Here is a 27,453-nt window from a genome sequence, read left to right as displayed (position 1 = left end):
CCCCGGCCAAGACTGGGGACCCCCGGCCAAGACTGGGGACCCCCGGCCAAGACTGGGGACCCCCGGCCAAGACTGGGGACCCCCGGCCAAGACTGGGGACCCCCGGCCAAGACTGGGGACCCCCGGCCAAGACTGGGGACCCCCGGCCAAGACTGGGCACCCCGGCCAAGACTGGGGACCCCCGGCCAAGACTGGGCACCCCGGCCAAGACTGGGCATCCCGGCCAAGACTGGGGACCCCCGGCCAAGACTGGGGACCCCCGGCCAAGACTGGGGACCCCCGGCCAAGACTGGGGACCCCCGGCCAAGACTGGGGACCCCCGGCCAAGACTGGGGACCCCCGGCCAAGACTGGGGACCCCCGGCCAAGACTGGGGACCCCCGGCCAAGACTGGGCACCCCGGCCAAGACTGGGCACCCCCGGCCAAGACTGGGCACCCCGGCCAAGACTGGGCATCCCGGCCAAGACTGGGGACCCCCGGCCAAGAAGGTGTTGCTGGTTAACTACTTCCACCTCCCCCCCCTCCCTCCAACTCCCCCTTCCCCCCCCCCCCCCCTTCCCCGGACGAATATTCTTTGCATATAATGACATCCTTGAAGCTGTTTCCCCCTTCTCTGTGATGCCAGATTCAAATCCTACCATTAATCGATTCGTAAACTTTTAAAAGTGTTCATTCTCTTCTTCAGAGTTACAATTATATAATTTCTTTCCCCTGTTTGATCATTACGTCCTGACTTAAAAATGAACCTTCCAGATCTGACCCCCAAGGATCTGACCCCCAAGTACTTGACCCCCAACAGATCTGACCCCAAGTTCTTGACCCCCAACAGATCCTCTTCCAAATGTCCCAAGACACCACCATGACCCAGCAGGAGCCTCTGGAGCAGAAGTGGGTGTCCGAGGACGGTCTTCCCGCCAATATCCTTCACCTCCCAAGGGCGTCGCCAGGGGTCGATCCCAATGCCACGTTTTCGTGAGTAGTGTGTATATGGTGATTTAGCACTTGAGGTGTTCTTCCCTAAATGTACGTACGACCACTTGGGGAGGACGGTAGAGCGACGGTCTCGCTTCATGCAGGTCGACGCTCAGTCCTCGACTGTCCAAGTGGTTGGGCACCATTCCTTTACCCCTGTCTCATTCAAAATCCTTATCCTGACCCCTTCCATGTGCTTTATAGTCGTAATGGCTTGGGTGCTTTCCCTCCTTTTCCCCTAAATGCACTTGTAAGGTTGAATGCTAGCTCCTGAGCTCCGTTTGTTGCCACCTGTTGGTTATCTAATGCAATGATTTCCGAACCGGTTTCCAATCATATCTTTTTTTGAAACTGGTGTGTATGTGTGTGTGTGTGAGACCTAAGTAAATGTGTTCCTCAATTACACCTAAGTGTTATTACTTAGGTGTAATTACAGGATGAGAGCTAGGCCAATGGTGGCCCATTTTTCCTTTAATCTTTGTCACATGCCGCTTTAAAACTACCAATGGTTTGACATCCATTTAAATAGTTCCAACTTTCTACAACTCTGTTAGCACAACACAATGTGTGTGTGTGTGTGTGTGTGTGTGTGTGTGTGTGTGTGTGTGTGTGTGTGTGTGTGTGTGTACGTGTGTGTGTGTAATTACCTAAGTGTAGTTACAGGATGAGAGCTACACTCGTGGTGTCCCGTCTTACCAGTACTCTTTGTTGTATAACGCTTTGAAACTACTGACGGTCTTGACCTCCACCACCACCTCGCTTAGCTTGTTCCAACCATCTATCACTCTGTTCGCAAATGAAAACTTTCTAACATTTTTTTCGGCACCTCTGTTTCCTTAGCTTGAATCTGTGTCCCATTGTTCGTGAAGTTGCTGGCTTCAGGAATTCCTCTTTGTCAATTTGGTCTATTCCTGTTAGTATTTTGTAAGTAGTAATCATATCACCTCTCTATCTTCTATCTTTTAGTTTTGGCATGTTTAATACCTGTAGTCTCTCCTCGTAACTCTTGTTTTTCTGTTCCGGAAGCCATTTTGTAGCACGCCATTGTACCTTTTCCAGTTTATTGATGTGCTTCTTGAGATTTGGGCACCATGCAACTGCTGCATATTCCAGTTTTGGTCTCACAAACGTCATGAATAGTTTTAGTATTTCACGATCCATATAATAAAAGCAAGTCTGAAGTTGGAAAGCGACGCATACGCTCCTCTCACAATGTTCTTTATGTTCCTCTGGCGACAGCTTACTATCCAAAAAAAAAAAAACACCCCTAGGTCTCGTTCTTTATTAGAGTTCTGTAATTCTTTTCCAGAGCTCTAATAAAGAACGAGACCTAGGGGTGTTTTTTATGTGTGTACTCACCTAGTTGCACTCAGTTGTGCTTGCGGGGGTTGAGCTTTCAGTCTTTGGTCCTGCCTCTCGACCGTCAATCTACTGGTGTACAGATTCCCGAGTTTCTCGAGCTCTATCATATCTACATTTGAAACTGTGTATGGAGTCAGCCTCCACCACATCACTTCCTAGTGCATTCCATTTACTAACTACTCTGACACTGAAAACGTTCTTACTAATGTCTCTGTGGCTCATTTGGGTATTCAGCTTCCACTTATGTCCCCTTGTGCGTGTACCACCCGTGTTAAATAATCCATCCTTGTCTACCCTGTCAATTTCCCCTGGCATTATTACCACACACAATCCCCCAAGTGTGTATGTAATTAAGTGACTAAGCAAGTAAGCCATTAAACTTAAAGACATTGCGCCTGTCTGGATAATGTAATTCGGTGTGGTTATTAGGAGGATGCAATGTAGATCTGATTAGATTCTGCGTTTAATTTGCACGTTCTTGGATAATTTGCATAATTACTAAAGGTTAGAGAAACCTTTCTTCTCTCTCTCTCTCGCTCTCTGTTCCTCAAATTCCATGCCATTTACAATGCGAAGAAGCACGATTATGGCTTCCTTTGATCTACAATGTTCCATTTAAAACCACTTAAAAAAAATACAAACCTCTAATTCCAGACATTTTAAAACTCCGAAAAACTTCTAAGCAACATTTTAACTCCTATTCCTTTGCCTCTTTTCAATGCGGCGGAAGTTTTGTTTTCCAGTTTGATATCTATGGCAAAAGTTGGCTAATGCAGTCTTCCCATTGGCCTTTGTTGGGTACAAAACTTAGTACATGAAGCTGCCGTCTGGCGGCGTTTTTTGGCGGGAGAACTGCCTTGGTGACTACATAATATTTCTCCTCCAAGACTTTTATGTTTCAAAGGGAATTGAATTTGTTTTATCTCAACTTTTTAAGATGAAGAAATTGTTTTACTTTATGTTGTTTTCATGGATATATATATATATATATATATATATATATATATATATATATATATATATATATATATATATATATATATATATATATAACAGTTTATGTAAATGATATGCAAATTATTAATTATGTTAATGCTTATGTTCGTATACAAAACTTTCGCGTGTATTTTTTTACTTTGGTTGGAACTTTCATATATATTTTTCCTTCTGTTAATTTAATTAAATCTCAAATGTGTTATGCACACATGCCAACAATAGTAGTCTTACATGTGGTTTATAGAGTTCAATATCAGCAAGTGTACAATAATGAAGCTAGAAGCTGGGGGATAGAAGGTATCTATCTAATGAGGGATGCCCATGCCACCTTGCTTTACAAGGTGCAGTAGTCTACGTCCTGGCCCTACAATCAAGGAACCCGTACCCAGGAACTAGGCAACTGTTATGAATTGCATGGGAGAGGTCAGTAATTGGCTTAGGTCTAGGGGTGGCCTAGACAAGCCGAAGTACAGGCTTCCTGAACCCGACAATAAAGAGTTATATCAGTACCTATCCTGCATCATCAGGGTTGGGAGGCGGGGGCTTTTCCTGTCCTCATAGAGGGCCACTAGAGCGTTAGAGGCCCTCGGGTAAATACAGGTAAATTCTGGTTTCTGGTGTGTGTTATGACCTGACAGAAGAAACAGACGCATTTATATCCTTCTTTGTCGGGAGTTCGAAACTAATGAGAAGACTTGAAAACTGGGAGAATGCAAGAAAATCTAAACAAACTTCAGAGATGATCTGAGAAAAGGCCATTTGAATTCCACCCAAAAAAGTGCAGAGTAAGGAGGGAGATCCCATGGCCAATGCAGCATAGGATGAGTAAGTAATTATCATAGAAGGCACCAAGCCGGGAAGGCTACGTAGCATGGAGCATAAGATGAAATCAAGGATCTATAAGCCTACTGAACACCAAACTTCAGCCCACAGGTGCACACTAGACCAGTAAAATAATACCCCCCAAAATAAAATAAAAAATCATTGCACTCATTATGTTATGTCCGATAGGCTGTTTATATAATTAGTGCCCATATAAACTAAAGAAATACTCTACTAACTAAGCAGCCATTATTATCTGAATCTCTATATTTCCATACAAACATATCATTTATATCATGATTTATATCCGGATAGCCTTCACGGGAACCTGTGCAACGAACTCTTCAGAAGACTGAATGCAATGTATGTGAGACCAAGCCTTAGAAATGCAGCCCCTGGTAAAATTCTTACTGGTAAAGCACAAGATAAAGCCTGAGAACGTTTCAAGGTATACACCAAACCTTGTACAAGAATCAAGGGAAATAAACGGCAGTGAAAGAATCATAGAGTAGGCATGGTGAAGGGGAAGACATGATAAAAAAGACATGATAAAGAAGACATGATAAAGTGGGAAACATGATAAAAGGGGGAAGACATAATAGAGGAAGATATGATAAATGAGAAAACATGATAAAGGAGTAGAAATGATAAAGAAGATGACATGATAAAGGAGAAGAGATGATAAAGGAGAAGATATAAAGAGAAAGGCATGATAAAGAGGAAGATATGATAAATGGGAAGACATGATAATGGAGTAGAAATGATAAAGAGTGGACATGATAAAGGTGAAGACATGATAAAGTGGAAGACATGACAAAGGGGAAGACATAATAAAGATAAAAACATGATCAAGAAGTAGTCATGATAAAGGGTAAGACATGATAAAAGCTTAAACGTGATAAATGGGAAGCCATAATACAGCACTAGGTATTAGGAGAAGACATGATAAAGAGGAAGACATAAGAAAGTAGTGATAATGGGGAAAACATGATAAATGAGTAAACATTATAAGTAGACATGGTAAAGGGGAAGATGGAGACGAGCAGAAGACATGATAAAGGTGTGAACCTCATAAAGGGGAAGACATATTTAATGAGTAGACATGATAGAGAGGAAGATATGGTACATATGAGTAGATGTGATAATGGGGAAGTCATGGCAAAGAAGTAGACATGATAAAGCAATAGACATGATAAGGAGTTCACATGATAAAGGAATAGACATGACAAAGGGAAAGACATAATTAAGGGAGAGACATGATAAAGGGGAAGACGTGATAAAGGAGCAGAGATGATTAAAGGAAGACATGATAAAGGGGAAGACATGATAAATGGGAAGACATGATAAATGGGAAGACATGATAAATGTGAAGACATGGTAAAGGGGAAGACATGATTAAGGGGAAGACATGATTAAGGGGAAGACATGATAAAGGGGAAGACATGATTAAGGGGAAGACATGATTAAGGGGAAGACATGATAAGTGGGAAGACATGATAAATGGGAAGACATGATAAATGTGAAGACATGATAAAGGGGAAGACATGATAAATGAGAAGACATGATAAATGGGAAGACATGATAAATTCAAATTCAAATTCAAATGTTTATTCAGGTAAAGTACATACATACAAGGTGTGATACAAATATTGATGAATTTATAGATAGAGCTAGTACATACAATGCCTAAAGCCACTATTACGCAAAGCGTTTCGGGCAGGAAAAACACTAAAGACTAAAACTTAATACTAAATGAGATTAAAGTATAAAATGTGTTGAGAATATATAAAAATAAAAATGGGGGAACATGACAGAATAACAGCAAAAAATACAATTTGGTCGACAAACAGCATTGTTTAAATAAATAGCAGACATGGGTTGACATTATAGGGGGTAAGGTGGGTTACAGGGAGTTATAATTAGGTAGTTTTTATCTTAAATGATTGGGAAGGTCATTCCACATTCTGGGTCCCTTGATTTGTTGAGCATTTCAACTTTGATTAAGTCGTACTCTTGGAATATCAAGAGTAATATCAATATAAAGGAGAAGACATGATAAATGAGAAGACATGATAAAGGGAAAGACATGATAAAGGGCAAGACATGATAAAGGGCAAGACATGATAAAGGGCAAGACATGATAAATGGGAAGACATGATAAAGGGGAAGACATGATAAAGGGCAAGACATGATAAAGGGCAAGACATGATAAAGGGCAAGACATAATAAAGGGCAAGACATGATAAAGGGCAAGACATGATAAAGGGCAAGACATGATAAAGGGCAAGACATGATAAAGGGGAAGACATGATAAATGGGAAGACATGATAAACTCCCTATTCTGCTTTTGGAGAAAGGACAACACCGGGCAATAAAAATCATTCCAAAACTAAGTCAAACTCTCATACCAGGAACAGTTGAGGACCTCAGGGCTAACAACACTGCAAACCAGGCATGCCTGGGGCGGATCTCATCAAAACCTTTAAATTACTGAACAATTTAGAGGATGTGGATCCAGGCAACCTTTTTCAGAAGGATAGATGTAACACAAACAAGGAGAAACGGTTTTAAGTTCAACAACCCACAATGCAGGACTGAAAACAGGAGATGCTTCTCCGCCCACAGGGTTATAAACCTGTGGAACTGCCTACCCGTGAATCTGTAAATAGCCAAAATGCTGTTAAATACTAAAATACAGCTGGGAAAAAATCATCAGGGTAAATGGGAGGGTACCTATTACAAGCCACCTGCTTCCTGTCCTCGTTGAGGCCACTAGAGTGTTAGGGGGCCGCAGGTAAATTCAGGTAATACGGATAGACATGTTAGGGGGCAAGACATGATAAAGGAGTGAATATGTGAATGGGCAAGGCATGATAAGTGAGAAAGATATAATAAAGGAGTAGACACAGAACATGGTAAAGGGAGAATATATGATAAAGGGAAGATATGATAAGGAGGTAGACATGATGAGAAGTTTTGGGAATAAAGCATTGCATATACTTTATTCCCAAAAAGACATGGTCACTTTTACCCAAGGGAGGGAGGTACTGAATGTCAAATATCTCTTCCTCTTTCCTGGTAAATATCAAATCCAGAAGTTGACATAATATAAGGGGAAGACATAACAAATTCCAGAGAACAGCAATATGCACATAGAGGCATTTCGAGATAAATTTGAAAAATTGCTCAAAGAGCCAAAAAGAGTTTCACCTTGGGTTTTGAGTGAGAGCATTCCACATCAACTGACTTTTTAGATATCTTTGTGTAAGAAATTTTAGCAAATACCTGTATATGTAAATGAGGCAAACATAGTAGCAGAGAAGAATCCCTAAATTATAGATCTATGTCGTTGATAAGCGTGGTAATCAAGACATTCGAGAAAACAGTTAAACCCAAATGGGTAGAATACCTGGAGAGAAATGATACAATTACAGACAGTATAAATTTACCCATTCTATCAAAAATATTTGAAAAAATTATTTACAAACAGCTCTATTCCTACCTCGTAAAATTCGACATACTCAGCCCCTGCCAGTTTGGCTTCCGGTCCCAAAAGAGTACCAATGATGCAATCATTAGTCTCCTTGACATTATCTACTCAGCCCTTGACAAAAATGAGTTTCCGATTGGACTCTTCATTGACCTAAGAAAAGCCTTTGATACTGTTAATCACAACTACCTCTTACTTAAACTCCAGCATTATGGAATCCGAGGCCTTGCCCTTGACTACATCCGATCCTATCTTAGTGACAGACACCAATATGTAACCATCAATGATACAACTTCTTCCACTCTACCAATTACCGTTGGAGTGCCACAGGGCAGCATCTTAGGACCTCTTCTATTTCTTATATATATAAACGATCTGCCTAATGTCTCTAATATTCTCAAACCTATATTGTTTGCTGACGATACTACCCTTATCTACTCAAACCTCAACCCACATACACTAAATAATGTTGTGAATAATGAATTAAAAAAAGTCCACTTATGGATGTCAACGAACAAACTAACATTAAACATCGAAAAGACTTACTGCATCTTATTTGGAAGCAAATCATCAAATGCAATTCAGCTACAGATAGACAACATTAACATCAGTAATAAAAATGATGGCAAGTTTCTTGGCCTATTCCTAGACAAGAGACTCAACTTCAGCACCCACATTCAACACATAACTAAGAAAGTCTCTAAGACAGTTGGTATACTCTCCAAAATCAGATATTATGTTCCTAACTCTGCTCTCCTCTCACTATATTATGCACTAATCTACCCCTATCTTAATTATGGTATCTGTGCATGGGGGTCTACCACTGCAAACCACCTTAAGCCCATCATCACACAGCAAAAATCTGCTATCAGAATAATAACTAACTCTGCTTTCAGACAACACTCAGCTCCCTTGTTTAAATCCCTAAACTTGCTAAATATTAACTCCCTCCACACATTCTCTTGTGTCAACTACATTTACAAAACCCTGTTCTTAAATGCAAACCATGCTCTGAAACTCTCCCTGGACAGATGTAATAGGACCCATTATCACCACACCAGAAATAAATATCTCTTTGATATCCCCAGGGTCAAACTTAATCTGTGTAAACACTCTATGCAAATTAAGGGACCTAGTCTATGGAACTCACTTCCTAGTGAATTGAAAAACTGTAAAACTTTTGCCTTATTTAAAAGCAAAACCAAAAAGTACCTAACTTCATCTATTTAGTTTCCTACACTGAGCTTTAAATTTGCTCTGTACCTAGTGTTACCCAATCTCCTAATTTTTATGTAATATCAAACAACCTTATCATTGTGTTCATTGCTGTCTTCTTTTATGTGCTAGCCATATGCTGTATTGTGACTACCAATTTTTGTCAACTACCATTCAAGCTGTCATTGCAATCAATCTTATATTGTTTCTGCTGTATTGTGCCTACCAATTTGTTGTCAACTACCATTTTAAGCTGTCATTGCAATCAATCATAGCTACCTATGTGCTTTAATATACTGTACCTATAATTTTCTCTCATCTTTTTTTTTCATTCCATGTAATCTGTTATCATTTTTTGTCTATAAATTTTGCAAGTATTTACCTCCTTAAAATTTTCTTAGATTAAGGACCTGCCCGAAACGCTGCGCGTGCTAGTGGCTTTACAAGACTGTAATTACCATATTTGTATCCTCACATTCCTTATGTACATTCTTGTATATGCATAAATAAAATAAATAAATAAAATAAATAAAATAATAAGTATGGCTTTCGACCAGGAAGATCATGTTTAGCAAATCTACTTAGTTTTTATGATTGAGCCACAGAGATTTTACAGGAAACAAAGGGTTGGGTTGCCTGTATTTATGTGAACCTAGAAAAGGCTTTTGACAGTGACAAAAGATGTTGTAACTGGAACATGCTGAAGAGGTGACAGACACTACTGACATGGATAAAAAAAATGTGACTAACAGAAAGATGAGGGTGGTAATCAGATACAATATATCTGAATGGAGAGGTGTTACTAGTGGAGTACCACAGGGATCAATTCTTGCACCAGTAATGTTCATTGTCTATATAAATGATCTACCAGAAGGACTACTAAACTATATAAACATGTTTGATGATGATGCTAAGCTACTAGGGAAGATAAGAGACTTAGACTATTGTCATGCTCTTTAAGATGACCGGGACAAAATAAGTGTATAGAGCAATATTTGGCAAATGAAATGTAATGGGAATAAATGCCATGCTATGAAATGTGGAATTGGAGAAAATAGGCAACACAAACAAGGAAATTACTAGTATGTGGAACGGTATTGAAAAATTCTGACAAAACAAGAGAGAGATCTTGAGGTGGTCCTGGAGAGTTGGCTGTCTCTAGAGGACACATAAAGAACATTGTGGGTAGAGGAGTAACATGCTATGCTGTCCAACTTCAAGATCACTTTTAAAATACATGGATGGTAAAATATTAAAGAAGTTTGTGACTTTTGCGAGACCAAAATTTAAAGTTGGAGTGATTGTATGGTGCCCATATCACAAGAAGCACATAAAAATCTAGAAAAGGTACAAAACATGCAATGAAAAGCCTTCCAGAACTGATATACAAGAGCTATGAGAAGAGGCTAGAGGTGTTAAATAAGCCAAAGCTAGAAGATAGAAGAAAAAGAGTCGATACAAAATAGAAACAGGAATTGACAAAACTGACATAGGAGAATTCTTGAAACTTGCAAGAACAAGAGGGTCATAGACTCAGGTTAAAGATATGAAGGTGCCAAAAATTTTAGAAAATTCTCTTTTATAGAGTGCTAGATGATTGGAACAAGTTCAGCGAGGGGGAAGTGAACATCAAAACTGTCAGTAGATTCAAAGTATCATATGACAAAGAGTACAAAAGAGTAAAACAGAGGAGTGGGAGTTGGATGAGGTGTAAACTGAGGGCTAAGTGGAAACAGAAGAGAAGTGTGAAACACAGTGGGTGATGTGGAAACAAAGGAGTGAGTGAGAAAGAGGGGGGGAGGAGTGGGAAAGAAGGGTGAGTGTAAAGACATAGTGGTTAGTGGGGAAACAGAGGAGGGTAACTGGGAACACAGTGGGGTGAGTGGGGAAATAGAAGAGTGAGTGGGAAACAGGGTTCAATAGGAAAATGGGAATAGGGAATAGGAAAATGGGAATGAAAGGGGGAAACACAGGACCAAGGGAAAACAGAAGATGAGGGATGAGGAGACATATATGGTGAGGGAAACAGAGGAGGGGTGATTGGAAACAAGTGCATACGGATGAAGGGGTAGATGGAATTAATGAGCAGGAAGGGGCGAGGGGAGAGGGAGGGATATAATTGAACAGGGAGATGAAGTCGAACAGAGACAGATGAGGTAGAACAGAGTGAGATGAGGTAGACAGAATGTGTGAGGGGAAATAGATTCATAATGTTATCTCAAGTGAATCTCATAGACAAAACCAGGTCCTGGGAGGTGGGTGACAATTGCTCATTGTCACTTCTCTGTTACAAGTTTCTCCTCTTTAGACACTCCTCCATTCTTTATTTTTACCAGTTCTTTGTTAGTGGTACTGGTTTATAGTTTCTTGATTATTGGAAATGCATTTGCCATTTCCAGAATCCCGAGAGGTCTCCTTTTATTGGCTGTTCTAGTTAGCAGAGAACATAGTTCCCCTTCACCTTCCTTCAGCAGCCATAGTCATATATTTAAAATTATTTGTATATTTATTTGCAGATCAGCAAGTCACAATAACATGCCTGAAAAATCCACACCCAACCTACAAATCTGAAAGTAAAGGAAATAGTGGCTTTAGGCATTGTATGTACTAGCTCTATCTATATATCAATCCATTAATGTAACATCACTTGTATGTATATACCTTACCTGAATAAACATCTGAATCTGAATCTGAATCTCTGAATCTGAATCTAATGACAATTTAACACGACTTGATAATGGTCCATTATATGGACCAAAACATCATCACTTTCATTGTTTTCATATTTGTGGGTTTGGTGTCTATAGTTTTATTTATTTAATAATAATAATAATAACAATAATAATTTAATTGTGACAGGGGACATGCAGCCAGTTTATACATAGTGTACATCTGAAAACTCACACCCCAAAAGTGACTTGAACCCATACTCCCAGAAGCAACGCAACTGGTATGTACAAGACGCCTTAATCCACTTGACCATCACGACCGGACATAATGAGGTGATAGCCGAGGCTATTTGAACCACCCCACCGCCGGCACTCGGATAGTTATCTTGGGCATAGCATTTTACCAAATCACCTCATTCTTAGGGGCACACGTGAGGAACACAAATTATTTGTGTTCCTCACGTGTGCCCCTAAGAATGAGGTGATTTGGTAAAATGCTATGCCCAAGATAACTATCCGAGTGCCGGCGGTGGGGTGGTTCAAATAGCCTCGGCTATCACCTCATTATGTCCGGTCGTGATGGTCAAGTGGATTAAGGCGTCTTGTACATACCAGTTGCGTTGCTTCTGGGAGTATGGGTTCGAGTCACTTCTGGGGTGTGAGTTTTCAGTTGCATATTGTCCAGGGGACCATTCTGGCTTGTTCGCATAGTGTACATGTTAGGCTTATAGTGAGGTCACTATAGGGTCGAATCACTGACCCTGCACAGGATGCAGCCCCACAACAAGCTGACTAACTCCTGAGTACCTATTCACTACTAGGTGGACAGGGGCATTAGGTTATAGGAATCATGCCCAATGATTTCTGTCCTCGCCTGGGATTCGAACTTGAGTCAATCGTGATTGTAATTGTGAGTCGAGAATGAGCCAAGTTGTACTACCCGGACTTTGTACTGTAATGCAAAGCATAATGTAATTTATTTAATATAATATAATGTATATGTACTGTAATTTATACAAATAAATACAGTACTATGGGTATAAATTTTGGTGATTAAATGCTACATTCTTGTAATGCCAATAACATGTAGTGTTTTGGACAAGTCTTAACGCTAACACAAAATTTTAAAGGAATTTTAAGTTACAAAGTTTAAACTTTGTTTCATTTAGTTCATTTCTAGATTTCTTTTTACCTATTCTTTAGTGAGTGCTGTACTGTCTGGCTGTTGGTTCTAGCCATATGCCTTCTATATAGCTTGTAGCGAGTAAACCTTATACTCGCCCCAATCTCTCATTACCTTAATGACAAACTAATTAGCACTAATTATGACTACTCAAATCCTTTCCGTAATTACAGGTAACACTCTTTCCATCCTGTTGGAGGAAGCTGAGGTGTAGTCACCAAATATAAGCAAGCATTATGCGAATAGCCAACAATATAATTTCCACAGTGATTCAGATAACTCCAGTACAGACACTTTGGATTTACCTCACCTCTTCAGCCTCAAGAATGTAGCACTTCGCGTGTACAGTTCTAATCGACCTCAAGACACTACAAGCTTTGACACAGAGCAGACAGCAGACTAAGACTGCATCAAGCTACAATGCTCTCACTCCCCATCGAGTTCAAACTTTCACGATTCCCCATCGAGCAGCCAAGCTCTCCTGCATAGATCTCCGCAACTCCAGCCTCACTCGGTTCTCTGCTCTGCTCAAAGCTCTGTCGTTGCCACGGCACTTCTGGTCCTACAGGGATTCCCACGACAGCTGCTCTTCAACAGACTCATCTACACAATCACTACATTCTGATACTCTGCCGACTCAAGCACCTTGCGCAGTACAGGATCTATAGTTTGCGTTTCTGACTCTTCGTTGCCTCCAGGACAATTCAGCTCTAGCAGTGATTTCCTCGTTGTCCTACCTACATGTCCTACCACATTACCTCCTATGGTCCTGGTGCCCGAGCCCATCCACCCCGGATCTAAATGCTCCACCAGAGACCCAAGGATGCAACAATCATGCACATTTTTCTCTCCTGCTACACCAAGCTTGTCCACACACACACACTGCCTTCATCTTTTGGAACCAGACTACATGCTCCACAGCAACCCAAGGAACAATATCCTTGTATTTTTGTTGTATTTATTTCCTTTCATTCCCTAGCAGGGGGAGTTCTGAAGCAAGTAAACCTTATACTCGCTCCAATCTCTCATTACCTTAATGACAAACTAATTAGCCCTAATTATGACTACTCATATCCTTTCCCTAATTACAGGTAACACTCTTTCCATCCTGTTGGAGGAAGTTGAGGTGTAGTCACCAAATATAAGCAAGCGTTATGCGAATAGCCAACAGTACAATTTCCACAGTGATTCAGATAACAACAATACAGACACTTTGGATTTACCTCACCTCTTCAGCCTCAAGAATGTAGCACTCAGCGTGTACAGTTCTAATCAACCTCAAGATGCTACAAGCATCAACACAGAGCAGACAGCAGACTTAGACCGCATCAAGCTACAATGCTCTCACTCCCCATTGAGTTCAGACACTCATGATTCCCCATCAAGCCACCATGCTCTCCCTGCATAGAGCTCCACAACTCCGGCCTCACTCAGCTCTCTGCTCTGCTCCAAGCTCCATCTGAACACCTTTGAGAACACCAACAACTGACTACTGTAATGAAGACTACTAATAAATATGAAGCTCACTAAACACTGTGTATCTAATCTACCCAACAAGGTAACCTTAATCGTACGTTACAAGCTCATTCTCCAAGGTGTTCCCAACGTCACTATACTGTTGAACTAAAGTGCCCAAACCTAATGTACTTGAGGACCCATGAACAGAAAATGGGAAATCACATAAATTTTGCAAGCTGCTACAATTTTTAGTATCTCAGTGTTTGGCCTTATGGAAAGTATACATCAAAATGCAATGTACCATTTAGGATCTCAGGGTTGATCTATACATAATTACCAAAGTGTAATTACCTAAGTGTAGTTAAAGGATGAGAGTTACGCTCATGGTGTCTCGTCTTCCCAGAACGTTTTGCCCGAAACGCATTGCGTAATAGTGGCTTTAGGCATTGTATGTACTAGCTCTATCTATATAACAATCCATTAATGTAACATCACTTGTATGTATATACCTTACCTGAATAAACATCTGAATCTGAATCTGAATCTGAACTCTGCCATATAACGCTCTGAAATTACTGATGGTTTTGGCCTCTACCACCTTCTCACTTAACTTGTTCCAACCTTCTACCACTCTGTTCGTGAAAGTGAATTTTCTTATATTTCTTTGGCAGCTTTGTTTAGTTAGTTTAAGTCTTGGAGATCTTGAAATTCTCTTGTTCCTCTTGTTCCTGAAGTTTCAGGTCTCAGGAATTCTTCTCTAGCAATTTTGTCAATTCTCGTTACTACTTTGTACACAGTGATCATATCGCCTTCTTTTCTTCTCTTTTCTAGTTTTGGCATATCTAATGCCTCTAACCTCTCCTCGTAGCTCTTGTAATCAGTTCTGGGAGCCATTTAGTTGCATGTCTTTGCACCTTTTCCAGTTTATTTATGTGCTTCTTAAGATATGGGCACCATACAACCACTGCATATTCCAGCTTTAGTCTCACAAAGGTTGTGAACAATTTCTTTTGTATTTCACTATTCATGTACAGTATTTAAAAGCAATTCAAATTGGAAAGCGTAGCATAGGCTCCTCGCACGATGTTCTTTATGTAGTCCTCAGGTGATAGTTTTCTATATTGAACCACCCCCCTAGATCTCTTTCTTCATCAGTATTTTTTAACGCTTTTTAACATAATTTGCATGTTGTGTGTGTAATCTATTTTCTCCAATTCCACATTTCTCCATGTGGCATTTATTCACATTAAATTCCATTTGCCAAGTGGTGCTCCATTCACTTATTTTTATCTAGGTCTTCTTAAAGGGCATGACAATCGTCTGAAATTCTTATCTTCCCTAGTATTTTAATTACAGCAGCATCATCAGCAAACATGTTCATATAATTCTGTATGCCATCTGGTAGATTGTTTATGTTGACAATGAACATTGCCGGTGCAAGAACTGAACCCTGTGGTACTTCACTCGTGACATTTCTCCAGTCCAATACATTGCCTCTGATCACTGCCATCATTTTTCTGTCCACTAGAAAATTTCTCATCCATGTTAGAAGCCTCCCTGTCACTCCTCCTGTATGTTCTAGTTTCCAGAACAACCTCATATGTGGAACTCTGTTGAAAGTCTTTTTAAGGTCCATATAAATGCAGTCATCCCAACGATCTCGTTCCTGTAAAATCCTTGTGGATCTGTCATAGAAACTGAGTAAATTCATTACACAGGATCTTCCAGATCGAAGATCATACTGTCCGTTACTATATAATTTTTCTCCAGGTATTTTCCCCATTTAGTTTTAATGATGTTTACATATAAGTGTTTAAGTTTAAGCTAAAAACGAAGCTATACCTAATAAATTCCCTGTAACCTACCTTACCCCTCTGTTGTCAACCCATGTATGTTTTTTGTTTTTTTTTTGTTTGTTTTTTCAAATCAACGCTGTTTGAATGTAATTTTCTGTAATAATTTGTAATTGTATTTATGCTGCTTTTTCAACAATGTTCCCCCCTCTTTTACCCCTATTTTTATTTGTTCTCAACACATTTTATTCTTTTTACCCATTAGTTTTAAGCTTTAGTCATTAATGTTTTTCCTGCCCGAAACGCTTTGCGTAATAGTGGCTTTAGGCATTGTATGTGCTAGCTCTATCTATAAAGCCAACAAACTTTGTAAAATCTCTTTATGTATGTACCTTACCTAAATAAAAATTATTATTATTATTATTATTATTATTATTTATCATACTAATAGTGCAGAATTTTGTATTTACTGTTTGTAGTTATAGCAATATAGCTGGACCAGTTTCTTTCCATATATGTTTTAGCTTAAATATTTTGTTTTCCAATGGTGTGTGCGCTAAAGTTTCAACTAAATATGTGGCTTCATGTTGATAGATATGCTGACTTGCTGGTGCTGTCTGATGGGATGGTGCCTACACTTGGGCGTGCCTGTGGGGGAGCGTCAGGGCGTGGGCAGTGCCTATTGGGTGGCTGCTTCAATACTGTGGCTCGATGTGATGGCAAGTACGACTGTCTTGATCGCGTCGACGAGCAAGGATGTAAGTGTTACCTCAGATCGTGTTTAAGTACTCTGAGGTTTTCAGGAAAACTATTTTATCTCTGGATTATAAAGAAAAATGGTTTAAGTCTAGTGCAGGACAAGATGTTTGGGCACCTTCCCTTATACCTGGGAGTTCAACCACTCCTCTTTCTGAATACACTACATTTCTTGCACTTTTGACCCCAGCATAAAAATTGCAGTGGTTCAGGAAAATTTAAAAATCACTACAATATTGATGCATCAGGGGTCTTAGTAATTATTGGCTCATGTAGGTCAGGTGGGTTACCTAGATTCTGGTGCTTCTGGTTAAGCAAAACCACTGCATTTTTAACAGTGGTAATTAAAAGGTGGATGTATTCAAGAGGCACTTAGACAGGTTCTTGCAAGATGTACCAGACCAGCCAGGCTGTAATGTATATTTACCCAAGGGCTACTAATACTAGTGGCTTCGACAAGGACAGGAAGCTAGCGGCTTGTCAAAAGTACCCCCATTAGCCCTGATGATTTTTCCAACTGTATTTTAAGATCCAGCAGAGATTTGGCATTTATGCTTTGGCAGGTAGGCAGTTCCACAAGTTTACAATCCTATGTATGAAAGCATCTCCCATTTTCGGTCCTATATTGTGGCTTGTTGAGCTTGAACCTGTTGCTCCAGCCTCTTCCTCGTTCATGCTACATCTGACCTTTTGAAGAAATTGTCCAGATCAACATCCTCCCAATTGTTCAGTGTTTTAAAGGTTTTGATGAGATCCGCCCTGTCATGCCTGTTTGCAGTGTTGTTAGCCCTGTGGCCCCCTATTGTTCCTGATACGAGAGATGACTAAGCTCTGGGATGATTTTTTGTAGCCCAGTGTTGCACATTCTCCAGTGCAGTTATGCCTTTCTGATATATGGGCCTGTGGGCTACTCCTGGCAACAGCAAGTTGGACCAAGTTATCACAAATTGAGCCTTGCCTCGATGTAATTACCTAACCTAATGGGTTAGGTAATTAGGCAAGTGTTATGGGATGCAACCAAGAAAAGGTCACTCATTGGCCAAGGGGGGAACCATTATCAGCCTAAGATCATGGTTCCCAATAATACCATACCCTAATAATAATAATAAGCAATAATAATGAAAATATTTAAAAAATATGAAAAATATTACATATGCTTTTAGTACAACTGACCTGAATTTACCTGAGGGCCATCATTTCAAGTAGCATCAAGAGGAATAGGAAGCTGGTAGCTTGTCAATGGACCCCCCCCTGCCCCATTCCCCCATTATTTTCTAGTTGAATTTTAAACTGAAGTAATTTCTTGGCATAGAATGATCCAAAATCATTCCATGCCTAAATAAGAAGTAGAACCAAAACAAAGGACTTTTTACGACCCTTAAAAGATGAGACTAGCCAAGTTATAATGGACGACAAGAGGACAGCAAACACTTTAAATGAATATTTTACATTAGTGTTCACACTATACAGGTTCGATGAAATCATTGACAAACTAAAAGACTCTAAAAGTCCCAGGTGTGGATGGAATTATATCCAGAGTTATAAAAGAAGTGGTAGAAGAACTATGCCTACCAATGAAATTACTTTTCACAAAATCTCTGGACCAAGGGATAGTCCCCTCTTGAATGGAAATATGCAAATATCACCCCTATTTAAAAAAAAAAAAAAACAGAAAGAGCTCAGCAGAAAACTAAAACTGATCAGCTTGACATCACATATATGCAAGCTCTTGGATTATCAGGGAAGGAATCATTCACTATCTTTCAGTGAACAATCTTATACAATCAACACAACATGGGTTTGTTAAAAATAGATCGTGCCTTACAAACCTGCTTACATTTTTGGAAACCATCAACAGGTACTCAGACAAAGGCCTTCTGGTGGATGTATTATACATGGATTTTGCTAAAGCTTTTGATAAGGTACCACATGAAAAACTGGCTTTGAAATTACTGACGGTTTTGGCCTCCACCGCCTTCTCACCTAACTTGTTCCAACCGTCTACCACTCTGTTTACAAATGTGATTTTCTTATATTTCCCAAGCAGCTTTATTTTGTTAGTTTAAATCTATGACCTCTTGTTCTTGAAGTTCCGGGTCTCAGGAATTCTTCTCTATCAATTTTATCGATTCCTCTTACTATTTGTATGTGATGATCATATTGCCTCTTTTTCTTCTATTGTCTAGTTTTTGCATATTTCATGCCTCTAACTTCCCCTCGTAGCTCTTGTCTTTCAGTTCTGGGAGCCACTTAGTGGCATGTCTTTGCACCTTTTCCAATTTGTTGATTTGCTTCTTAAGATATGGGCACCATACAACCACTGCATATTCCAGCTTTGGTCTAACAAACATCATGAACAATTTCTTTAGTATTTCTCCATCCATGTATTTAAAAGCAATTCTGAAATTAGAAAGTGTAGCATAGGCTCCTCCCGCAATGTTCTTAATGTGGTCCTCAGGTGACAGTTTTCTATCTAGAACCACCCCTAGATCCCTTTCTTTGTCAGAATTCTTTAAAGATATCTCACATAATTTATAGGTTGTGTGGGGTCTATGTTCTCCAATTCCACATTCCATAACATGGCATTTATTCACATTAAATTCCATTTGCCAAGTGGTGCTCCATATACTTATTTTGTCCAGGTCTTCTTGAAGGGCATGACAATCATTTAGGTTTCTTATCTTCCCCATTATCTTAGCATCATCAGCAAACATGTTCATATAATTCTGTATTCCATCTGATAGATTGTTTATGTAGACAATGATCATTACCGGTGCAAGAACTGAACCCTGTGGTACTCCACTTGTGACATTCCTCCAATCTGATACATTGCCTCTGATTACGGCCCTCATTTTTCTATCAGTTAGGAAATTTTTCATCCATGTTAGAAGCTTACCTGTCACCCCTCCAAAAATGTTCCAGTTTCCAGAACATCTTCTTATGTGGAACTCTGTCAAAAGATTTTTTTAGGTCCAGATAGATGCAGTCAACCTAACTATCTCTTTCCTGTAAAATCTCTGTGGCTAAATCATAGAAACTGAGAAAATTCATTACACAGGCTCTTCCAGATCGAAAACCATACTGTCTGATATTATATCGTTTTTCTCCAGGTGTTCTACCCATTTAGTTACAGTATAATTATTTTTTCCAATATTTTTACTATTACACTTGTCAATGATACAGGTCTATAATTGAGGGGGTCTTCCCTGCTGCCACTTTTGTAGATTGGAACAATGTTAGCCTTTTTCCACACATCAGCTCTAACTCCTGTACACAGGGATGCCTGGAAAATCAGGTGAAGTGGAGTGCTGAGCTCAGTTGCACACTCTCTCAGAATCCATGGTGAAATTCCATCTGGACCAACTGCTTTGTTCTTACTTAGTTCCTTGAGCATTTTTCCACTTCGTCTCTAGACACCTCTATGTGCTCTATGTTGTTCTCTGGAATTCGTATTGTGTCTGGTTCCCTGAAGATTTCATTTTGTAAAAACACACTTTGGAACTTTTCATTTAATGTTTCACACATTTCCTTTTCATTTTCCGTGAATCTATTTCCCATTTTCAACCTCTGAATATTATCCTTTACCTGCAATTTGTTGTTTATGAATTTATAGAATAGACCTGGTTCTGTTTTACATTTGTCTGCAATCCCTTTTTCAAAATTTCTTTCTGCCTCTCTCCTCACTGTCATGTAGTTGTTTCTCGCATCTTTGTATCGCTGGTATGTTTGGGGGTTTGGCCTCTTCCTATATTGATTTCATTTTTGTGTCTTTTGGTCTTTGACCCTCTCGCAATTTTGGTTGAACCAATCCTGTTTCCTAGTTCTGCATCTCTGCTTTGGTATAAATTTGTGTGTGCCTTTCTTATCATATATTTCACAAAACTTGACATACATCTCATTTACTTCATGTCCTAACAGCAAGTCTTTCCAGTCAAATTCCTTAAAGAAATGTCTGAGTTCCCCATAATGACCTCTCCTGAAATCAGGCTTTTCAACTGCTTCAACCTCATTTTCTTTCAGATTATAATGCATTGCATATTTTACTCCCAAAAAGACATGGTCACTTTTATCCATGGGAGGGAGGTACTGAATGTCAAATATCTCTTCCTCTTTCCAGGTAAATATCAAATCCAGCATGGAGGGAACATCCCCTTCCCTCATTCTCGTAGCTTGTTTAACATTTTGAAACATGAATGTTTCCAGGATGAGGTTTACAAATCTACAAGTCCAAAAATCCTGTTCTAGCTTCATATGCCTCCCAGTCTATGGATTTCAAGTTGAAGTCTCCGACTACCAACAATCGTGATCTATCTTTATCAGCTCTCACTATAATCTCTCTCATTATTGTTATAAGACCCTCCCATTTATTACCCAGCTCCTCCTTTGACCATGTGTTGCATGGCAGTGGACTATATGCATTTATGATTGTTAAGTTTATCATCCTGATTGCAGATCTCTAGTACTATTATGTCAGCATCTCGTGGATTGGCAATCATTATTTCATTTACCTTTAGGTGTTCTTTCACCAGCACAGCAACGCCACTGCCTTTCCTAATTTTTCTGTCCCGTCATCAGACTGAGTAGCCCCTTGGGGATATGACCTCATTTAAAATATCATCTTCAAGTTTTGTCTCCGTGAGTGCAACAATGTCTGGTGTCTGCAGCTGTATTACATCACTTGACTCCAATATCTTTGATCTCATTCCATCTATGTTGGCGTATGCAATTTTCAGGAACATGTTTCCCATCTTCTTATTCTTCACTACCCCTTTCTCTAGTGATTTTGTTGGTTTGCCTTTTTGTACCATTTTACTGGTCTGCCTACCCTGTCACTTTGTAGAAAAAAGAATTGATTTCTTCTTCATTCCTGCTCTCATTTAGACGTAATGTAATGGCCCTGTAATGTTTGTGGAATGTTTACCCATAAATGGTAAAATGCTAGAATGGATAAAACAATGGTTGAAATAAAGAAAACAAAGGGTCATGCTAAGTGGGAACAAATCTGAATGGATAAATATGGTAAGTGGAGTACCTCAGAGGTACATTTTGGGTCCAACCCTTTTTGTCATATACATTAATGCCATTGAAGAGAATTTTACAAACCTCATCATCAAATTTGCAGATGACACAAAGATTTATGGTAAAGTGGGAAATGATAAGGATATTGAAGCCTTACAAAGAGATCTACATGAAATTCGCAAATGGTCAGAAGACTGGCAAATGCTTTTTAATATTGACAAATGCAAGACCTTGCATGTGGGGCATAACCCACACCACAGCTACCAAATCCAGTTATGGATTTTGGTAGTTGTGTACTTTTATACTGTATAAATGAGCACATACAGTACATAGGATTTGGAAAATATTTGTAATAATTGATATACTGTATTACTATATTTATTCATATGAAAGTACAATGGACTGTTGTACAGTATTTCAGATTTTGGTGATTAAATCCTACAATCTCACAAAGTTGTTAACACTAATAGTACAGTACTACAGTACTGTACTGTAGTACTGTAGTTTAGGAGCAGAATACAGTACTACAGTACTGTACTCTGTGGGCCTGTGGCTGAGTGGTCAGCGCTCTGGATTCGTAGTCCTATGGCCTGGGGATCGATCCCCGGCGATGGCGGAGAGTTAATGGGCAGAGTTTCTTTCATCCTGATTACCTATCAGTAAACAGGTACCTGGGAGTTAGACAGCTGTTACAGAGTGTTACAAAAAATTGATTGATTGACAGTTGAAAGGCAGCTCAACCCCCACAAGCACAACTAGGTGAATTCAACTAAGTGATTACTAACATCTCTTAAAGAGCTGAATAAATTATTATAGTCCCCAAAATATAAATATAGCCAACCAGAAGACCTGATAATTAAATATGTTTTAAAAGAAGGAATATAGAAGTTCTTTTCTTTATCATTTAAATTACCTCTGTTCCCGATAATAAGTTCAGTTTCTTGCAGGCGGTGTGAGAGGGGCAGCAGCAGAAAATCTGGCCTGGTACCGCCAACATCGTGCCAGCAGACTCAGGCGTCACTACGACTCCCCCTGGGTGTGGCAGGAGGTCATGGTTGGAGATTCTGGCACTACCACCATCACTGTTCCACTCCCCTTTGGCCCAGTTCACTTGGCACTCTCTGCCTTCAGCCTCCACCCAGAGCATGGCATGACCATACTGCCAGAACCTGTCGAATGGACAGGCTCTGTTGGGTTCTGGCTGTCAGTAGAAGCCCCAACCAGAGTAGGCGTGTGGGAGCAGGTAAGAGCTAATATAATGTTTATAAAATATTGATTATAACATGCAAAAAATTTAATTAATTTTTTTCTAATTACAGTACTGTAATTTAACCAAACACTGAATATAAGGAACCACTTTCTTGTAGGCCCCTTGATAGCTTTTTTGAGCTTATGCCTTGGTACCTCTAAGCTTTAAGATCATTCTTGAGACCAGTGCTGTCCTGTCTGAAACCAGGACAAAAATCTATTTCTCTCTATGAGGCAAGGCAATCAGAAATTGACCTCAAAAACTGACCAGAAAATCCACAGACAAAGCAAAACAAACCACTGTTTTTAAAGAAAGGAATGAAAATGAGGAAACACGGCAAACAATATTTGGCAGTGGTTGAACAACCCCAACTCCAGTTCATCCAGCCACCACTAGATGGTAGCCCAGGCTACCCACAGTCACGCTCTGCCACTCACCTCACGGGTATCCCTTAACTTAATTTTTTTTTTATATACAATAGTTCTTACATTCTTGTATGCATAGATATATTAACGAAGATAAGTTCCAGCTCATGCGCTATGGAAAAAATGAAAATATAAAAACGGAAACCATGTACAAAACTCAGGCAAATCATGACATAGAACGAAAAGGCAATATAAAGGATCTGGGTGTACTCATGTCGGAAGACCTTACCTTTAAAGAACACAATAAAGTAGCCGTCACAACTGCAAGAAAAATGACAGGTTGGATAACAAGACCTTTTCACACTAGAGATGCTATACCGATGATGACACTTTTCAAAACGCTTGTGCTTTCTAGAGTGGAGTACTGATGCACAATGACAGCCCCTTTCAAAGCTGGAGAAATTGCCGACCTGGAGAGCGTGCAGAGATCCTATACTGCTAGAATTCACTCAGTAAAACACCTAAACTATTGGGACCGACTAAAGAGCCTAAATCTGTACTCCCTTGAGCACAGGCGGGAGAGATATATAACACGTGGAAAATGTTAGAGGGGCTGGTCCCAAACCTGCACACAGAAATAACATCACATGAGACCAGAAGACATGGCAGGATGTGCAGAATACCCCCGTTGAAAAGCGGAGGTGCAACAGGTACTCTGAGAGAGAACTCTATCATCATCAGAGGCCCGAGACTGTTCAACACGCTTCCGCTACACATAAGGGGCATAACTGGCCGACCCCTCACAATGTTCAAGAGAGAACTGGATAAGCACCTCCAAAGGATACCTGATCAACCAGGCTGTGACTCATACGTCAGGCTGCGAGCAGCCGCGTCCAACAGCCTGGTTGATCAGTCCAGCAACCAGGAGGCCTGGTCGACGACCGGGCCGCGGGGACGCTAAGCCCCGGAAGCACCTCAAGGTAACCTCAAGGTCAAGGTATAGTGTTTTGGGCAAGTCCTTAATCATAATTTTCATACACACACATTCCCAGGAAGCAGTTCATAGCTGCTGTCTAACTCCCAGGTACTTATTTACTAATAGGTGAACAGGGGCATCAGGGTGAAATAAACTCCGCCCATTTGTTCCTGCCTCCACCGGGGATTGAACCCAGACCCTTAGGACTATGAACTCAGAACGCTGTTCACTCAGCCATCAGGCCCCAAACAAATCTCTTCTCCTGCTTTAAACATCTGTGTGCATGTTGGGATGTTGACTAATTATTTTAGTGGCACCATTGAAGTAAAGTATTCATTTAATGTCAGCTGCATTCTTTTTTTTCATCAGCTATAATTCATTGTGTTAGGGGATGTGCAGCCAGTGTATATACACATGTTAAGCTTATATCGAGATCCTATTAAGGATGAATTACTGACCTTTCCCAGGATTCAACCCTATAACAAGCAAACTAACTCCTGGGTGTCTATTTACTGCTAAGTGAACAGGAAAATTAGATGATAGGAAATGTGCCCAACTATTTCTGTCCCACCTGAGATTCGAACCCAGATTTCCTGATTCTGAGTTGAGAATGAACCAGACTGTACTACCAGGACCCTTAACTTGAATAGTCTTATCTTTCAAGGCTCCTACTCTAACTTTAATCATGATTTTACTACTTATATACATACAGTATAATAATTCATTGTGTTGGGGGACAGATAGCCAGTGTATATATACATGTTAGGCTTATATTGAGGTCCTCCCCAGGGTCGAATTACTAACCCTCTCCAGGATGCAACCCAACAACAAGCTGACTGACTCCTGGGTATTTATTTACTGCTATGTGGTGTCCCCGTGGTGCAGTGGTAAGACACTCGCCTGGCGTTCCGCGAGCGCTTTGTCATGGGTTCGTATCCTGGCCGGGGAGGATTTACTGGGCGCAAATCCTTAATTGTAGCCTCTGTTTAACTCAACAGTAAAATGTGTACTTGGTTGTAACAACGATTCTTCACGGCGGGGATCGTATTCCAGGGACCTGCCCGAAACGCTACGCTTACTAGTGGCTGTACAAGAATGTAGCAACTCTTGTATATATCTCAAAAAAAAAAAAAAAAAAAAAATGTGAAAAGGGGCATTAGGTGATAGGAAATGCATCAACTCATTTCAGTCCTGCCAAGGATTTGAACCCAGAATTCCCAGTTGTTAGTCAAGAATGAACCTCTCTGTACTACCTGGACCCAGCATGTACATCTGGATCTTTCTTATTGCTATGTGCAATTTCTTTCATAGCCTCTTTTGACCAATCTGATTTCCTGAATTGCTTCAAATAATCAAACATTACTGGGAATGAACATTACTTTTTGTGTGCTTGAGATGAACCTAATTACTAGAAAAATAGACGTAATAGAATGTTCTTACATACATCAAGAGCTTTAACATTACACACTTGCAGGCCAGGGTGCGAGTTACGGCAGTCAACCACCACTAAAATAGCCTTAACAGAATGCTCTTTCATTTTGCATGAGATTTAACATTACATACTTGCAGGTCGGGGTGCGGGTTACAGCAGTCAACCACCACTACTTTCCCGTCAATGCCATCATTGTCTTGGCCAACAACCCAGCCTATAAGTTTGTCAATGTCCAGAAATTCGACCAAATTCATGTGAGTAGGACAATTTGTTGTAATTAATCACACTTACCAATCAGATAATTATTTTACAGCTTAAATTGTTTAGGATTGTCTCATTTAATAATATCTCCAATATATTCTGGAAATCCTTGAATGCATTAACAAATACAGTGCTTGCTTTAAGTGAAATAACAACTTTTATATAGCTTTCTATTGAACTAATGCCTTCCTTAAACCCTTTTTGTTTTGATGAATTATGTTTGTCGTGGGCTATCCTCTAAAATCTGTATTCAGGTTCTATATTCAGAGAACTAAATGACATTGGACTTTTAGCAACTACATTACATTAGAAATTATGTAACAGCTACTTAAACATTCCCGGAATTCCATGTACTGTACTAAGAATGACATCCACACATATTTCCAAAGATTTCCACATGCAACAAAGGACTTCCCAAGAATTCCACACACTACAAATAACATCAAGCAGTTCCCCATCAACCAATTAAAGTACAGCCTAGTACTAAACCAAGTCAGGTGGATATGGATATAAGGCCGCCTTGCTATAGCATCTGGACTTACGGGCTGTTCATGCCCGTGCCACCTTTTGGGCGGCTTAATCTTTATCAATCATCAGCAGCATTTGAACAGTCTCGACACAGATCAGCCAGAAGCAATACCTTCTCTGATCTACCTCACCCCTGCCATCTTACCAGACATCACCATCTCTGTCACCATTTGTACTTTAAAGTCTTACCTTACAAATTACCTTGTCATGACACTCATACCATACAACCATCACCACTGTAACCATTTACAAAAATATGCTTCTAGTTACTGCACCATATTGTGTGCTTAATGTCCAAACCTGTCATTGACATTAAATTAGTGAGCCAAAGAATGATAAAACATCCAGCTCTGACAGATTGGATAAACCACAATACAGCCTCACTGACCTATCACCACAACTGCTGCCTACCATGGTTGTACTCTGTGGTATGGACCTCTGCCTGCAACCCCACAGATGTGACTCCCACCGTGGAAATCTCCAGCTATTCTTTCGACAGAATCATCAATCACATAAATTGTATTCTGCTACCTTACAAAATGTGGGACCTACAGCCTGTCCTGCCAACTCTGTCACTGCCAAGGCAATGCAGGTTCTACAGTGGCTCCTTCATCAGACTCATCTACTCTCACAATTGCATCCTGCTGCTCTGTCGATTCAAATATGCTCCCTGCGCAATGTGGGACCTTCAGCCTGCCTTGCTAACTCTCCATCACTGCCAGGGCAATGCACCTCCTACAGTGACTCCCTCATTGCCCTGACCAATCCCACTAGCCACCACCATGCTTCTCACTGTCCTTATCGCTATTTCACTACACAATATGCTGTTCTCCTACATCGCCTCCTATGGTCCTTCTGGCTCTTTGATGGTTTGCTCAGCCTTGGTTTCCAGCTCTTCTAGCCCAGT

At 40.1% G+C, this 27,453-nt stretch overlaps 1 protein-coding gene across 1 annotated transcript in view; it reads left to right on the top strand.

Moving 5' to 3' along the window:
* LOC123767956 (CD109 antigen) overlaps positions 1 to 27,453 on the top strand; it is a 457,870-nt gene that overhangs the window by 388,746 nt on the left and 41,671 nt on the right. The window contains exons 12-15 of the mRNA XM_069306687.1: positions 830 to 972; positions 16,555 to 16,718; positions 22,683 to 22,978; positions 25,895 to 26,011. Of these exons, the coding sequence (XP_069162788.1) occupies positions 830 to 972; positions 16,555 to 16,718; positions 22,683 to 22,978; positions 25,895 to 26,011 (720 nt within the window). The remainder of the gene's footprint in view (positions 1 to 829; positions 973 to 16,554; positions 16,719 to 22,682; positions 22,979 to 25,894; positions 26,012 to 27,453) is intronic.

This window comes from Procambarus clarkii, chromosome 58, assembly GCF_040958095.1.
Source record: "Procambarus clarkii isolate CNS0578487 chromosome 58, FALCON_Pclarkii_2.0, whole genome shotgun sequence".
In the NCBI taxonomy this organism is placed as follows: Eukaryota; Metazoa; Arthropoda; class Malacostraca; order Decapoda; family Cambaridae; genus Procambarus; species Procambarus clarkii.
The sequence above is the reverse complement of the archived record's forward strand: the minus strand, read 5'-3'. Positions and strand labels throughout refer to the sequence as shown.